Genomic DNA, 17,203 nt, shown 5'->3' with positions numbered 1-17,203 from the left:
TCTTCAGCTGCAGTTGGGTGAAGAGACGAGTTTAAAAGCTGCAGGATGGAAGAACTGGAGGCCCGGAGTCGGACACGTTCACATCAAACCAGGTTAATATGGTGGAGTGTCCTAGTCAAAGGCCAGAGCTAATCCTGACTGAGAACTGATGTTCCCAGATGTTCTCCATCCATCCTGTCTGAGCTGCAGATGTTTCATAAAGTCTGTAGATCAAAGTTTTGACACTTTAATTCAAATGATTCAGAAAATAAATGTTTTCTTTCCACTTCATAATTCTGACCAACTTCCTGTTGGTTTGTCTCTAAAAGTCAGTAAAACTCATGAAAGTTTGTGGTTGAAAACAGGATCAGTCGCTGTTATTAAAATCACTTTCAGACTTTAGCTGCTCAGTTTCCCTGATTGCATTTTGACTTGATTCTCCTTTAATGGTGGTGAGGGGGGGTCAGGGCGGACATGCGCAGCTTGGACCGGATCTGCGGTTCCGACCAGCTGTTTGGGTTGAAAGTTTCTATCAGAACTCTGGAGCAACCAACCAGAAACTTGGACTCTGGTTGGGTTGATCTGAAGAACCGAGTTGGTCCCTTTAAATCTGCTGGGGTGTGAATACTTTACAGCAGTCAGGAAGGCAAGAATGGGGCAATAATTAGAAATATTCCTAAAGTGTTTTATTAAAATATGTTTAATGAAGCAGATCAGCTTCGAAGCTTCTTCCTGTCAAACGTCTCAGATAGAAAAACTAGATTCTGATGGAGGTTCAGACTTTAACCTGCTTTTGTTCTGGAAGCTGCAGGACTTCTTGACCTTTGACCTTTGGCTCATTTCAGTCTTTTATTCCGTCCAATCATTCAGGACTGTTACATTTAGCTGTTTGTAGCTCAGGAAACGCTGAACAAAGAGACTTTAGAGGAAATAATCCCTTCATCACATCCTGTCTAATCTCAGCTTTAATCTGCTCTCAGTTTGCTGCTTCATCAACGTCCTGAAGAGAAAAGTTGGCTCCTGTTCTGGTTTCAGTCTTTAGGACTTCCTGTGGTCTGGATGATGTTTGTTATTTCTGCTGACCTCCTCCCCATCAGGTCCGTGTCCACCGTCCACACCGCCGTGTCCCGCCGCGTCCTGCCGTCCTCTGGGCCTCGCCGCCATCGGGTCTGCACCGTCGGCCAGCGGCGGCGCCGCGGTCTGCTGGCGGCTCCGCTTCCCCAGCTGCTGGAGCAGGTGACGGTCGGCGGCGGCTCCGTCCCGCCTGGAGACGCTCGGACTCACCGGTTTGTCCTCTTGGTGTCCAGGCGGTCGCGGTCTTCACGCTGTCCTGCTGCAGCGTCCTGACTCTGGTTCTGGAAGAGGACGGGACCGTGGTGGACTCGGAGGAGTTCTTCCAGGCGCTGCCCAGTGGCGCCCCGCTGATGGTGCTGGATGAGGGCCAGACGTGGTTCCAGAGCAAGGTGAGACCCAGAAAGGGTCGGGGTCCGCCGCCTCCAGTTGATGGAGGGGAACCTCCAGGACAGAGTGGACTGAAGGTTCTGATTCTGCCGGGTCAGATCGCTGGAACATGGAGGGAAAAGATCCACAGAGAGGCGACCAGCAGCCAGCTGGAGCAGGGCTACACAGACTGTAACACTGAAGGCAGCGGGGACCTGGCGCCCTCTGGTGGCTCCTTAAGGAACTGCAGGCCTCACTGTGAACAACACTGATCTACAGCAGAATCACTGCAGACATGCTTCAGTCGCTTTGACCTCTGACCTGTAGGCAGCGCTCCATCCTTCTCCAGCTGACAGCCATGACCCCTGACCTTTGACCCCTACCTGAGAATCCCAGTTTGAGTCTCAGCAGCTGCATTCTTCAGTTCCTCCAGCATGGGGCAGCAGCAGGTTTTGATTTGATTGATTTCTTTATTGAACAGGCTCCAGATAGACAGAAAAAAGAACCAACATAAATAATTTTCTACAGATTTGCATATCAATGTTTCCACTGACAGAACGATGTGAAAACATGAATAAATCTGTTCATTTAGCTGCACAAACGACACAGAAACGTATTGATCCTGTTTCTCCTGAGTGTCTGCTCCGTGCTGACATGTTGAACCGTCTCACTGCACAGCTGAACCTGTTTCTGCAGCAGATTTCTCAGGGAGTCGTTAGAATCGGCCTGAAGCTTCTGCAGGATTTTAAATTTCCACCATAAAGGATCTGAATACCAGGAAGTTCAATAAGCTTTGAACACATTGATTTTGGCCTCATCCATACACAAATGAAATGTCTTCGATCTTCTGTCTGTTTCAGATTCTGCCGAGGAAGAGGGGTGTCTTCAGGCTGACCTTTGACCTCTATAAGGTGCAGCCCACTGACCTGCAGTGCAGCCTGGCGGTCAGAGCCACGCTGCTGGAGACGTCATCGCTGTCCTACGACTTCAGGTTCTCCAGAGTCCAACACGTCCTCAGGTGAGGCCGGCCGATGGTTCCGTCTGGTTCTGGACTCCGATCGGATCCGGCCGACGGTCTGTCTCCGTGTCTCCAGATCCGTCCTGCGTTCTGACCAGAACCGCAGGGCAGCTGCTGCTCTGCATGTCGTCCTCGCTGTTGAAGGTCACCGCAGACGACCCCGCCGCCTCATAGGGGCCGCGGCTCCGCCCCCGATGTCTTGGCTCCGCCCCCAGGCCCAGTTCGTTCCTCAGGCTGCTTCAGTTCTGGTTTTGCTCAGCCGGCCCGGTTCCCTGCTGCCTTCAGGTTCTGCCAGCTGTTTTAATGTTTTTAGATTTTGATTTGTATCAAATGAACAGAAATGAATCATCTGCATTTTGTTTAATATTCTGTGAATCAAATGAATCAAAATAGATTTTTAAAATCTTTTTGTCAGTTTTATGACAAACTAACAGAATTTCTCTGAACTTCATGAACAAATGGAGCCTGAAAGCAGGAATGTGATTGGTCGATCAGAACTGCTGCCTTAAAGCCCTGACCTCTGACCCCATCAGAGGAACACCTGCTGATCCTCAGTCAGGTTCAGCCTCAGAGCGTTTAACCAACACCAAGCAGAGGAAAAGTGAGTGGAAGGACGACCTGGTGGTCCAAACTGATCTTCACTGATGGAAATCTGTTCATGTTTCAGTCGTCTGGGTCAGAACTCTGCAGAACCTCTAATGGTTCTGATAGCCGTTCTCTTCAGCAGACTCACTTTAAGGTCTTTCCACAGATTCTCAGCTGATTCAGACTTTGACTAGGCCATCCCAAAATCTCTGTGGCTGGACGTTCAGGGTGGTTGACCTGCTGGAAAGTGACCTTTGACCCCAGCCTCAGGCCCTCTGCAGGTTTTTAGCTCCATCCATGAGCAGCTTCCTGTCCCACAGCATGATGCTGCCACCGCCATGTTTCACCCAGAGGAGGGAGAGACGGGATCTCTGGATGTTTCCAAAATCTGATTTAGGAAGTGAGGAAACAACTCAGGGTAGAAACATCAGGATATCAGAGAAACTGATATTTTTTTATGTGTTCAGTGGTTTATAAAACCTGTTCCCCTCCTCACCTGTGGGGGCGCTGCATCAAGAACTACTGAAGGAAACGACATGAAAACCTCTGAAGAAGAAACTGAGCACAACCTCCTTCTTCACTAAATGTAAAGAAAAATGGAGGCCTCAGATTTTAGTGGTTGTAGAATTTCTTTTTAGAAATCACTAGTTAAAGATTATAGATTTTATCTTTTACTTTTTCATGTTTTTACATCTATTTATTATAAATTTTCTTTCCCACTCTCTTTTGCCACTATGCAAAAGAAAATAAAATGTTTGACTAAACAAGCAAAATTAACTTTCTCAAGAAACAGATATTGAAAAGAGTTCACATGAGATTATCATATATGGCACATGTGCCAAACTCAAGGCCCGAGGGCCAAATCTGCCCCCCATAGCTCTTTATGTGGCCCTCTAGACTCCAAATTATAGCAATTGACCCTTCCAGTTTTATCCATCCATCCATCCATCCATCCATCCATCCATCTTCTTCCGCTTATCCGAGGTCGGGTCGCGGGGGTAGCAGCTTCAGAAGGGAGGCCCAGACTTCCCTCTCCCCAGCCACTTCTTCTAGCTCTTCCGGGGGAATCCCGAGGCGTTCCCAGGCCAGCCGAGAGACATAGTCTCTCCAGCGTGTCCTGGGTCTTCCCCGGGGCCTCCTCCCGGTGGGACGTGCTCGGAACACCTCACCAGGGAGGCGTCCAGGAGGCATCCTGACCAGATGCCACCTCAACTGGCTCCTCTCGATGTGAAGGAGCAGCGGCTCTACTCTGAGTCCCTCCCGGATGACTGAGCTTCTCACCCTATCTCTAAGGGAGAGCCCAGCCACCCTACGGAGAAAACCCATTTCGGCCGCTTGTATCCGCGATCTCGTTCTTTCGGTCATGACCCAAAGCTCATGACCATAGATGAGGGTGGGAACGTAGATCGACCGGTAAATCGAGAGCTTCGCTTTTTGGCTCAGCTCTCTCTTCACCACGACGGACCGGTACAGCGCCCGCTTGACAGCAGACGCTGCGCCAATCCGCCTGTCGATCTCCCGCTCCTTTCTTCCCCCATTCGTGAACAAGATCCCGAGATACTTAAACTCCTCCACTTGGGGCAGGACACCCCCCCTGACCCGGAGAAGGCACTCTACCCTTTTCCGGCTCAGGACCATGGCCTCGGATTTGGAGGCACTGATCCCCATCCCGGCCGCTTCACACTCGGCTGCGAACCGCTCCAGCGAGAGCTGCAGATCACGATCTGATGAAGCCAGAAGGACCACATCGTCTGCAAAAATCAGAGATGAGATCCTAAGGCCACCAAATCGGATCCCCTCAACACCTTGGCTGCGCCTAGAAATTCTGTCCATGAAAGTGATGAACAGAATCGGTGACAAAGGGCAGCCCTGGCGGAGTCCAACTCTCACCGGAAACGAGCCCGACTTACTGCCGGCAATGCGGACCAGACTCTGACACCGGTCATACAGGGACCTGACAGCCCGTATCAAAGGTCCCGGTACCCCATACTCCCGGAGAACCCCCCACAGGGCTCCCCGAGGGACACGGTCGAACGCCTTCTCCAAGTCCACAAAACACATGTAGACTGGTTGGGCGAACTCCCATGCACCCTCCAGGACCCTGCCGAGGGTGTAGAGCTGGTCCAGTGTTCCACGACCAGGACGAAAACCACACTGCTCTTCCTGAATCCGAGGTTCGACTATCCGACGGACCCTCCTCTCCAGGACCCCTGAATAGACCTTGCCAGGGAGGCTTAAGAGTGTGACCCCTCTATAATTGGAGCACACCCTCCGGTCCCCCTTTTTGAACAGGGGGACCACCACCCCAGTCTGCCAATCCAGGGGAACTGCCCCCGATGTCCATGCGATATTGCAGAGTCGCGTCAACCAACACAACCCTACAACATCCAGAGCCTTAAGGAACTCCGGGCGGATCTCATCCACCCCCGGAGCCTTGCCACCGAGGAGCTTTTTAACCACCTCGGTGACCTCGCCCCCAGAGATTGGAGAGCCCAACCCAGAGTCCCCAGGCTCCGCTTCCTCAGTGGAAGGCATGTTGGTGGGATTGAGGAGGTCTTCGAAGTACTCTGCCCACCGGCCCACAACGTCCCGAGTAGAGGTCAGCAGCACACCATCCCCACTATAAACAGTGTTGGTGCTGCACCGCTTCCCCCCCCTGAGACGCCGGATGGTGGACCAGAATCGCCTCGAAGCCGTACGGAAGTCTTTCTCCATGGCCTCTCCAAACTCCTCCCACGCCCGAGTTTTTGCCTCAGCAACCGCCCGAGCCGCATGCCGCTTCGCCCGCCGGTACCCATCAGCTGCTTCCGGAGTCCCACAGGCCAAAAAGGCCCGATAGGACTCCTTCTTCAGCCTGACGGCATCCCTCACCGAAGGTGTCCACCAGCGGGTCCGAGGGTTGCCGCCGCGACAGGCACCGACAACCTTGCGGCCACAGCTCCGATCGGCTGCCTCGACAATGGAGGTACGGAACACTGTCCACTCAGACTCCATGTCCCCCACCTCCCCCGGGACGTGTTCGAAGTTTTGCCGGAGATGGGAGTTAAAGCTCCGTCTCACAGGGGATTCCGCCAGACGTTCCCAGCAGACCCTCACAACACGTTTGGGCCTGCCAGGTCTGACCGGCTTTCGCCCCCACCACCGGAGCCAACTCACCACCAGGTAGTGGTCAGTGGACAGCTCCGCACCTCTCTTCACCCGAGTGTCCAAGACAAATGGCCGCAGATCCGATGAAACGATGACAAAGTCGATCATCGAACTGCGGCCTAGGGTGTCCTGGTGCCAAGTGCACATATGGACACCCTTATGCTTGAACATGGTGTTCGTTATGGACAATCCATGGCGAGCACAGAAGTCCAGCAACAGAACACCGCTCGAGTTCAGGTCGGGCGGGCCGTTCCTCCCAACCACGCCCCTCTAGGTCTCACTGTCATTGCCCACGTGAGCGTTGAAGTCCCCCAGCAGAACAAGGGAGTCCCCAGGAGGAGCACTCTCCAGTACCCCCTCTAAGGACTCCAAAAAGGGTGGGTAATCTGAACTGTCGTTCGGCCCGTAAGCACAAACGACAGTCAGAACCCGTCCCCCCACCCGTAGGCGGAGGGATGCTACCCTCTCGTTCACCGGGGTAAACCCCAACGTACAGGCGCCAAGATGGGGAGCAACAAGTATGCCCACTCCTGCCCGACGCCTCTCACCTTGGGCAACTCCAGAGTGGAAGTATGTCCAGCCCCTCTCAAGGAGACTGGTTCCAGAACCAGAGCCATGAGTCGAGGTGAGACCGACTATTTCTAGCCGGAACTTCTCGACCTCACGCACTAGCTCCGGCTCCTTCCCCACCAGAGAGGTGACATTAAAACTTCCAGTTTTAATAACTGCAAAATTCACACAAAAATCAACAGATCCCCACATTTTTTTCTGATTTTAGCAACTTTTTTTTTTCTCAAAATTGGCCGAAACCATTTGGGTTCCAGTGGCTGCTGTTTCAGCCTGACTTGATGTCAAGTTATAGTCCATGACTGATGGAGCAATTAATAAAAGATCACATTTAACATCATATATTAGCGCAAATATCAAAACAATTCCTAACAAATTACAAATATTTCTAAATTTGCACCACAAAATCTGTGATGTTGATTGCAGAGAACCACAAAAACAATCCTGGATGGACTGATTAGTGTGAAAAGATGTTCAATATGATGTTGTTTTAAGAAACACTTACTGAATGCTGAAACACCTATTTATTGATATTTTAACAATTGAATTGGTTTTTATCAATACGTTTCGGCTCAACAGGCCCTTTAAGAACATCCTGATTTTTGATTTGGCCCAAATGGAAATGAGTTTGATGCCCTGATATTTGGGATAAAAACAAGTGAATCCTGGATTATTTTGAATGTAAACAAGAATAAAGAGGAAGATATTTGGTGGTGGAATGATGTCACACCGCCAGCAAAGGAAGATTCTGTGATGTCACTGGCGATGCAGTCTGTGATGTCATCAACTGCAGAATTGTATGTAACACAATTCTGCATATTTTTCATTGCTTGCAATATCACTGACCAGTTCAGACGTTCAAAGCTCTTTCCGATCGACCGTTCAGGTAGTTTACCAATCGACTATTTTACTGATTGTATTTAGGAGAAAATGTCTCATCATACGCCGAGATACCGCAGTGGGATGATGGGACCCCATGCGAGAAGGGGAGTCCAGGAAAACCCCGAAGGCAGGTTCCCTCCTGCACAGCCGAATGCCTTACACTGGGAAATCCAAAGACTGAACTCCCTTCTAGAAATAGAGAGAGCCGGAAGGTTTGAAGACAACCAAAGACTGGCCCACCTGAAGGAGGAGCTGGAAGAGACGAAACTCCAGTTACAAAGGCAGACAGATATCAAAGAAACGCTTATCAGCCAGGCCGAAGACGCAAAGAGGGAACTTGAGAGACTAGAGAGGTTCAGTGATCCAGAAGTCATTAAAGCTGTGATCACTGCTTCCAAGGCTTACAAAGATGTGAAAGACATGAAGATGAAGCCCTTGCAACAGGAATATGTGGATTTAAAGGTGGCCCACCTCCTCAGCCAGGAAGCACTTAAAGCTGAAATACATGATGAGAAAGTGAAAAGTCAGGCCCTCCAAAAAGAACTGGACGAACTGCAGACTTCCTACGAGGAGCTGCGCTCTAAGTACGAAGCAGACAATGCTCTGGTGAGGCAGGAGGCCGAGACACAAACGTTTGATGAAGAGCAGCTTAGTGAGGAACAAGGACTCCTGGAGAATGGGAGAGCTGAGAAGGACGACATGTTCCAAGAAATGTCACAAAAGATCTCATTCCTGCAAGACAGTGAGAAACGTTTGCAGGAAGACTTAAATCAAATGAAAAGTTCATACAATGAACTGAACTGCAAATATGAAAGTGAAGTTATTGGACTAAAACAAGATGTGGAAACATTCCAGAAGATGATACAGCAGGTCGAAACAGCTCTTTCTAGAGAAAAGAAAGACAATCTGATCCATGAAATAAATTATTCTGCTCTGATAGAACAAGTGGAAAGACTAAATTTGCAGCTAAATCAAGAGAGAAAAACAAACGTGGAGAAATCAAAGAAGGACATGGAGCTATGTGAAAAGATGAGAGCTGAGAACACCGTCCTGCAAGAAAAAACAACCAAAGAGATTCAATATCTGCAGGACAGCGAGAAACTTTTGAAGGAAGAATTAAATTACATCAAAAGTTCATACAATGAACTGAACTGCAAATATGAAAGTGAAGTGATTGGACTAAAACGAGACGTGGAAACATTCCAGAAGATGATTCAGCAGGGGGAAACAGCTCTGTCTAGAGAAAAGAAAGAGAATCTGGCCCATGAAATTAATTACTCTGCTCTGCTAGAACAAGTTGAAAGACTAAATTTGCAATTAATTCAAGAGAGAAAAAATAACATGGAGAAATCAGAGGAGGACATGGAGCTACTTGAAAAGATGAGAGCTGAGAACACCGTCCTGCAAGAAAAAACAACCAAAGAGATTCAATTCCTGCAGGAGAAAGAAAGGAGCGCACTGGCTGAGTTAGAGAAGGTAAACGGTTTGTACCTGCAGCTAAACTGTCGGTACGAAACCGAAGTCTCTGCACTAAAACAACAATACGATCAGGAGATACGTTGTATGAAAAATGATTTGGAAAGAGTTAAAGACACTCTGAGATCTGAGAACAAAGATTTCCAACAGAAACAGATCGCAGTTTTCCAAGAACAGGAGGAAGATTCACAGAACCAAGTGGACCTGGTTCAAGTTTTAAATCAAGAGGTTTGTTCAGAGGAGGAACTCCCAGGAGAAACCTTACCTGGTTGTTCCACGGATCCGGAATCCCCGGCAGAGATTGAGATCCCTGGAGAAACCATCCAGGAGGATTTAAACAATCCAGATACTAAAACCCTGCAGGATGGTAAAAAAAAGAAATCTAAATTTTCATTTTGGAAAAAAATACGAAACATTCTGCGATTAAAGAAGCCACAGAAAAAGCAAGAGTGAGTACGATCAAGAACATGTTTAATGTTCTTGATTTAGATATTTAGAGAAAGAAAAAGACGTGCAAGAGAGGAACCGAGGAATCGAACGCTTGGAGGTTGTAGCCTCTGTGAACGGGGCGCCATGCCACGCTCCGTCAATAGAGAATTTAAAAGGCAAAGATTTTTCCCCCATTGGCAAACTAGAAAATAGATCCCTTCTCAAACCAATTGGAAAAAACGTGGGCAGCACGGTGGTGCAGCGGTTAGCGCTGCGTCTTCACAGAGACCGTCTGTGTGGAGTTTGCATGGTCTCCCCGTGTTTGCGTGGGTTTTCTCCGGGTGCTCCGGTTCCCCCCACATCTCCTAAAACATGTAGGTCAGGTCAGTTGGTCACTGCAAATTGACCCCAGAAGAGTTTAAGGAACTCCAACCATGTCCAGAATTATTGTTAAACTTGTAAAGTTTTGTGGCCGACGGCTCAGTGCCGCAACTCGGCTCAATTTTTATAGCAACGTATTGATTTAAGAATTAAAATTTCTTCTTTTAATACTAATGATTTCTGTTGATTTTCACTGTACTTGTGCTTTTATGGTTTGTCCTTTAGTTTACCTTTTCTACTCACTTTTTATATTAAATTGCACTGAATTGTAGCTCGTTATTCTGGGTTTTAAAGAAGATTAGCAAAAGGATCATGCAGTGGCTTTTTTAGGGCGGCTGTGGCTCGGTGGTACAGTGGTCGTCTTGTGACCAGAAGGTTGTAAGTTCGATTTCAGCTTCCTGAGCCACATGTTGAGCTGCCCCGGGGCAGGGCACTTATTTTTTACAGTTTACACATCAGAAGGTGAGCTCCTCCTCCTCCTCACCTGTGTCAAGCTGATCACCTGCAGCGCCTCCATTAGTGTGACGCAGACATCTCAGCAGCAGATCCAGTGAGTACACACACTTTCTATAAAATTGGTTCTGACCCGTTTTCAAGCTTTTCTCTGTTTCCGGGTCAGAGAAGCGAGAACAGACCGAACCTTTCAGTCCCAGTTTGAACTAATCTGAGCAGCAACTTCCGCTGTTTAAATATAATCTCTCTGTTTGTGTAAAAGTGGTTTAATGTCAGATATATTATTGCGCTGCTGTCATTTAATGCTCTGAATAGAAAGTTTGTCACTTTAACTCTGGAAATAAACGTCTTTAATTTTTGACGCCTGTTAAAGACGTCAAAACTGTTTAACAATGAGATTATAATCTCGCCTGTTGGGACTTTATGATCTGAATGTTGATGAACAGGTTTGTTCTGCCAGTAGAGGCTCATGAGAATGTAGATGAACTTGTCTGACTACAGAATCTCTTAACCCTCCTGTTATGTTTCCTTGCAGCTACGAACCATTTTTCACCACACACACAAACACACACACACACACAAACACACACCCACAAACACACACACAAACACACACACACAAACACACACAAACACACACACACACACACACACAAGCCCACCCCCTCACTACTCTCTTTACTTCACTAGGAAACTGCGAGAAAGCAGAAAGTGTTCATGCAACTGTTGACAGGAATCTTTTCTGTTCCTGTGGATAAACTCCACCCACACTGAGTGACACTCAGCAGAAGTGGAGGAAAACATAAATATTCTCTGCATGACTTATTTGTTTTGATTTTAATCAGCGGGTCAATATGACCCTGAACAGTTTGTGTGTCTCAAGTTCAATTATAAAGAGCACCCATTGAAAAAAAGTGTAATATAAAAAATTTACCAAAGATCAATTTCAAGGAAATTATTGTTTTTTTGTGTGTCTAGGTTTTTTTCAGTGGACATTAAAAATGTAAATTCCATTTTTTATGTCCAAATGAGTAAATGAGCAGGTTGTTGTTATTGATCCTTAATTTCTGAGAAATTAAAAACATCATTGGACAAATATTGAGTGAAATTGTTAGTATTGGAGTTAATAATCAGATACAAAAATGTTTTGGAGGATTATTTTGGTTTCTGACATTATTGCATGATTAAACCCTCCACAGGTCAAACTGACCCAGGAACATTATTGCTGTACCTTAGAAACGAATGTAAGAGGAGAGTTAATCTAGAAATACTGAAAGTTTTTGAACTTTATTGTTTTCTTTGAGCCTAAAAAATCTACCTGAACTATTAACTGTAAAAATTTATTCCACAAATCAAATGAGGATTTTAGACGCTTCTGTTAGTGATGAAAACATACAAGTCATGTGACTGTGTGACATAGAAAATGAAACTAACTTTGTTCTTCAGATCAGACTCCATTTTGAGATGGAGGACAGAAATAACTTGTGGTTTTAAGACATAAGATTTCTGTTGTGTTTCTACATAATGAAATTGGAGTGGTGCCCTCAGTGATGAATAGATGAATAAATAAAGTCTTAATCAGGCCTCAGGGTGCAGCATTAGGGTGTGGGTGTGTCTGCAGGGGGCAGAGAGGATGGAAGGTGGACAGATTGATTTCTCAGCTCTTGGGGAAAAGCTGATCTTTAGCCATAAAGTGGTTGTTCACTTTCTGTATCTGCAGCGTTTCCCAGACGGTAGCGGTACAAACAGTTTGTGTCCTGGGTGGGTGGGATCATCAGCAGCAACACAACTGGCCTTCCTTTGCAGTCTGCCAGTATATATTAGGTCCAGGTTCGGTAACTGACTCCCCACCATCCACTGGGCCGTTTTCACCACCTGGTCCAAGTCCTTTTGTCCTGGATGGTGCAGTTGTCGTCCCACCCAGTCGTGCTGAGGCAGAGGATGCTCTCCATCACGGCTCTGTAGACGTTCTTGAGCCACTGAGCAGGAAGTCCAGCCCTGTTCTACTTCCTGAGGAAGAAGAGTCTTTGTTGGGCCTTCCTCGTCAGAACAGAGGTGTTCAGTGACCGGGTCGGGTCCGAGGTGATGTGGACGCCCAGGAATCTGATGTTGTCTACCTACGCTCTCCACCACCTCCACCTGAATTGTAACAGGTGGTGCTCTGTCCTCCTGGACCTGCTGTGGTCCACTGTGACCTCCTTGGTCTTGCTGGTGCTGAGCTCCAGGTTGTTCACTTGTTAATAGAGGTCAGTGTTGCAGCTCCATGTTCCTCCGTGTCTCTTATGGGTCTCTGGATCTTTTTCTAACCAATCAAATCAAGGGACGCCCACAGCGGCCCGAGTCGACAGAACAGTGACGATCTGTGCTACCTGGTCAGATGTTCCTACCATAGAGCATCGGTGTGAGCATCGCCTCTAGGCAGGACGGATAGAAGAGCGTCTATCATGGGGTCCTTGTAGGGGTAGTGCTTTATTGAACTGATTTTAATTCATGGGCTGATCAAGAAAGTATTTAGACAGGCGGAAAATGAAATTCATTGAAATGAAAACTTTATTGTGAAACGTTGCTGCTTATAAATTGTTGTTACACAAGGCAACATTACACATTTATATTTCATGAGAGAAATATTTAACAAAGTGCCACAACTTAGTTACTGCGACTGTGAGATCTACCATGATCCCACATGATCCCACCTTTAGGCAGCACTAACACCTAAAGATGATCTGATTGTGTGCAATAATGACATCATGAATAGAAACTAAATAAAAACTGAATGAATCTTTTAAAGAGCAGAACTGTTTTTATCTTAGTAGGAAAAACCAGAACAAAAACATTTGTAAACTATCACAGAGTATTAGGGTCATAATAAGATAAATAGAAATTATTTTTGGAAGAAATTCATAATATTATGAGAATAAAGTTGTTATATTCTGACTTTATTCTGGTATTTTCATCTTTTATTTCCTTAGTGTGTCCATAATACTCCATCATGTTAAACTGGTTTCTCTGATTATTTAAATCATAAATGTGACACATCACTCCTTCCTCAGCAGTCTGGGGTTCATCAGAAACTGATGTTTCTCTGATCTGTGGAGTCAAACCAGATTTAAACTCTCAACAGATTTTCCTTTCTTCCTCCTCTCTGACTTCTTTCTTTTCCAGTTGGACTTCTTGTTTCTCCTTGCAGCAGTGAGAAACTCTTTGTCTCTCTAAGCTGCTGGAAAACTGAACAGATCTGCTGAAAGCTGAGAGTGATCAGATCACTCCTCATGATCTCCATGGATCACCTGATCCTGAAGTCTCTCTGATTGTTGGTCCGTCTGGAAAATATTCCTTCCACATATTCCTGCCTCTCTGACTAAACCTGACTCTCAGCAGGAGGACTGGCAGCCCGTCTAAAGGAGGTCTGGACCCCAAAGGTTTCAGAACCGCTGCTTTAACTGAGCCCATCTGTTCAGGACCAACACATCACCACTTCATAGGAAATGTTCACTCCTTCATTCACTACATCTGACCTCACTCTGGATGTTTCTACAGACCTGGAACATGATTCCAGTTTAGGTTTCAGACTCAGATTTGAAATGTTCTTAATAAAGTCAGAAGTTCTCCAGAAGGTTCTTGGATCAGCCAGCAGACATCAGAAGGTCATGAAGAAGTGAAGGAGAGAACAATTCAGACCCAGATGTTACCTGCTGGATCAGGTTCCTCTGATCCTCTGAACACATGATGGGAATCAACTTTCTGCTTACTGGATCACTGGGAACTGACTGGTACTGGTTTCTCTTTCAGACTTACTGAGGTCCAGAAGATGGAAGATTTGGACCTAAAGGAGAACAGAGCAGAACCTCCAGGATCCGTCTGTCCCTCTATGAGGAGTGACCGGTCCAGAAAAGATCCCCTAAACTTCAGTAATGAACCTGGACCCTCAGACAGGAAGTAAGAAACCAGTTTCCAACTGATTCATGTGACTCCACACAGATTTATTTAATATTAACTTGTTTATCTTCAGCAAATAAATAAAAAGTAACTTAATTTTTATGCAAACTTAAAGCTAAGTAGACATGAGGAATGTCAGCCAATCAGTAGAGTTTTAATGAGGCTTCAGTGAGTCAGTGATGGATGAAAATGATCCATGAAAACAAAAACAACCAAAACTTTAAAGAGCAACAATTCAGAGATTTTCTCTAAACCCACTGAAAGAGGGAAACTTCTTTACTGGGAGCACTGGACCCAGTTTATATACTGGAAGCACTGGGTCCATGTGATCCAGGTAGGATGACGACCCAGAACTTTAAACCTTCTGCTTCTCTGCAGCAGTTTGTGTTCAGATCTTCTTCAGTGTTTTTATCACAGAGTTTCTCAGTAATTGATGTGATCTGAATAACATGTTTGTGTTTCAGAGATCAGAACCTCAGACTGAGAGCAGAACCTCCAGGATCCATCTGTCCCTCTATGAGGAGTGACCGGTCCAGAAAAGATCCTCTAAACTTCAGTAATGAACCAGAACCATCAGACAGGAAGTAAGAAACCAGTTTCTAACTGATTAATGTGACTCTGCAGAGACCAACCAGGATTTAAACTTTGATTCAGCTTAGAAACTGATTCATGGAAACCAAAACATCATTTTAAATTATTTTAGTTCTTTTCTCAGTTGTGATCTAAACTGTTCTTTGAGAGAACAGAACAAACTGTGGAGGAAAAACTAAATAGTTTCCTTTGTGTCTTTATGAATCTCTAGCAGCTTCCATGTTCCACTGAGGTTTGGGGCCTCATGTGTAAAAGAGTGAGCAGTTTTCACACTAACACGGACAAATTTAGAAAAGTGCGGCGCAGAAAAAATTAAGATATATAAATCTGTACGTACGTATATACCTGCTCACCTTAACTTTATAAATCCCAACTTGCAGGAAATAAAGCAGCTGCTGGTTCGCCTGTCTCCACCCATAAATACATATTAATGTAAATTAGTATAAATACCAGGAAGTATACCACCACGTGAAGCAGTAACCATGGCAACGTCCATGTTTGTAGCAGTATTAGTATTCATAATAATAATAATTATATATTTTTATTTAAAAGATGCTTTCAGGGTTCATAAGGTCACTACACAAAAAAATCAAAATATTTGAAAGAAAATTTTTTAAATGAAAATAAATTAATAAAATAAAGAGATCTAAGTGCAAATGTCTGTTTGAGCAGCAGAGCTTTCAGCCGGGATTTAAAGACAGACAGAGAGTCCTTTGAGTGGGAATGTTGATGTTTATTTTAAATAGAGAAATCATGTTTATAAGTTTACATTTACAGAATAGAGATGATTTCTGTCCATAAAGGTTCATTCACAAAGTGGCTCGACTGAAGGACGACTGCAGCTGGACCGGTACCGGTACCACTCGGCTCCTTCTTTAAGTTCTGCTCAGAGCTCCAGGATGATCAGTCTGAATGAATCTAAACACCAATAAACCAACAGATCAATATGATTTCTGATCAATGGCTCCATGTTCTCCATCAGAGCCAAAGCTCCTCAGGTAGCAGCTCACCTTGATGCAGCTACTGATATACAGTACAGACCAAAAGTTTGGACACACCTTCTAATTCAATGGGGTTTCTTTATTTTCATGACTATTTATAAGGCAAGAAATCCCTGACAGGGCAGGTTGACCTATGAAGTGAAAACCATTTCAGGTGACGACCTCTTGAAGCTCGTCAAGAAAATGCAGAGTGGGCGTGCCGTGGTGGCGTAGCGGTTAGCGCGACCCATATTTGGAGGCCTTGAGTCCTCGGCTCAGCCGTCGCGGGTTCGACTCCCGGACCCGGCGACATTTGCCGGATGTCTTCCCTCCTCTCCTTCCCCGTTTCCTGTCAGCCTACTTTCGTAAAAGGGACACTTGAGCCCACAAAAGACCCCCTGGAGGGGTACAAAAAAAAAATGCAGAGTGTGTGCAAAGCAGTAATCATGTTTAGTGCATATTTCCACATGTGTTATTCATAGTTTTGATGCCTTCAGTGTGAATCTACAATGTCAATAGTCATGAAAATAAAGGAAACTCATTGAATTAAAAGGTGTGTCCAAACCTTTGGTCTGTACTGTACCTGTGATTGTCTCCACACCTGATCACCTTCAATAATCAAACCTGTCTGGAGTTAATCTGCTGATCCAACCAGGTTTTATTTTTTAGTGAGAATAAATGACTCTATAGATGCTTTTCATTTGCTTCGGCACACAGACCAATGAGTTACAGCTTTATGAGACAAAAACTGAGGGAAAGTATTATTTACATTCTAGTGATGTTTTCACTTCCTTTTATTATTTTTGTTTTCTTTATTTTGTGTGCATGTTAGGTTATTGTCTGAGGATAAATGTGGTTCAGTTTCATCGTTTACGTTTAGACAATAAAATATTAAAATCATGAACAAACATCGGGTTTGATGCTTCTTGGTCTAAATAACTGAATGTCGTCAGATTTCAGTGGATTTAGTGAGTTTTGACTCTTTGTAGTTTGATTTTGTTCACAGAAAAAGTTTTGAGGCTGCTGCACATTTTCACGGCCGGTCAAAATCAAGTTTGCGTATATTTATGTAAATTTTCACGTCATGTTTATTTTTATACATGCAGACTTGTGTGTAAAATATGGCGCTGCACATTTTTTGTGCGAACGGTTTATACATGAGGCTCCTGGTGTCTGTGGGAACAATAGCAGTTAAGATGGGAGAGACTAAAGTTTAATAAAACTCTGATGTTTTACTAATAAGTAAAACAATCTCCAAAACGGCTCAAATATTAAATCCCAGAAATTGTCATTATGTTCCAGACAAACTGTTATAATTTTATTCCCTCACTAAAAACAT

At 45.4% G+C, this 17,203-nt stretch overlaps 2 protein-coding genes across 7 annotated transcripts in view; both read left to right on the top strand.

Moving 5' to 3' along the window:
• The first annotated feature begins 826 nt into the window (after positions 1-826).
• On the top strand, positions 827-3,499 carry LOC106700285 (cell death activator CIDE-B-like). The gene is made up of 4 exons (XM_023326220.1): positions 827-1,215; positions 1,287-1,442; positions 2,280-2,437; positions 2,514-3,499. Exons 1-4 carry the CDS (start codon positions 1,039-1,041, stop codon positions 2,755-2,757), a joined length of 735 nt encoding a protein of 244 aa, XP_023181988.1. The 5' UTR covers positions 827-1,038; the 3' UTR covers positions 2,758-3,499.
• A 6,930-nt stretch (positions 3,500-10,429) lies between these two features.
• LOC106700111 (NACHT, LRR and PYD domains-containing protein 3-like) overlaps positions 10,430-17,203 on the top strand; it is a 43,064-nt gene continuing 36,290 nt past the window's right edge. For 5 of the 6 annotated variants that reach the window (XM_023326149.1, XM_023326152.1, XM_023326151.1 and 2 more), the window contains exons 1-3: positions 10,430-10,454; positions 14,147-14,293; positions 14,758-14,877. In XM_023326149.1, coding sequence (XP_023181917.1) covers positions 14,166-14,293; positions 14,758-14,877 — 248 coding nt within the window. In that variant the 5' untranslated portion in view covers positions 10,430-10,454; positions 14,147-14,165. Of the gene's footprint in view, positions 10,455-11,801; positions 14,294-14,757; positions 14,878-17,203 lie in introns of those variants that run through there. The other variant, XM_023326153.1, reaches the window with a different exon arrangement.

Source organism: Xiphophorus maculatus, chromosome 21, assembly GCF_002775205.1.
Source record: "Xiphophorus maculatus strain JP 163 A chromosome 21, X_maculatus-5.0-male, whole genome shotgun sequence".
NCBI classification, from domain to species: domain Eukaryota; kingdom Metazoa; phylum Chordata; class Actinopteri; order Cyprinodontiformes; family Poeciliidae; genus Xiphophorus; species Xiphophorus maculatus.
The sequence above is the reverse complement of the archived record's forward strand: the minus strand, read 5'-3'. Positions and strand labels throughout refer to the sequence as shown.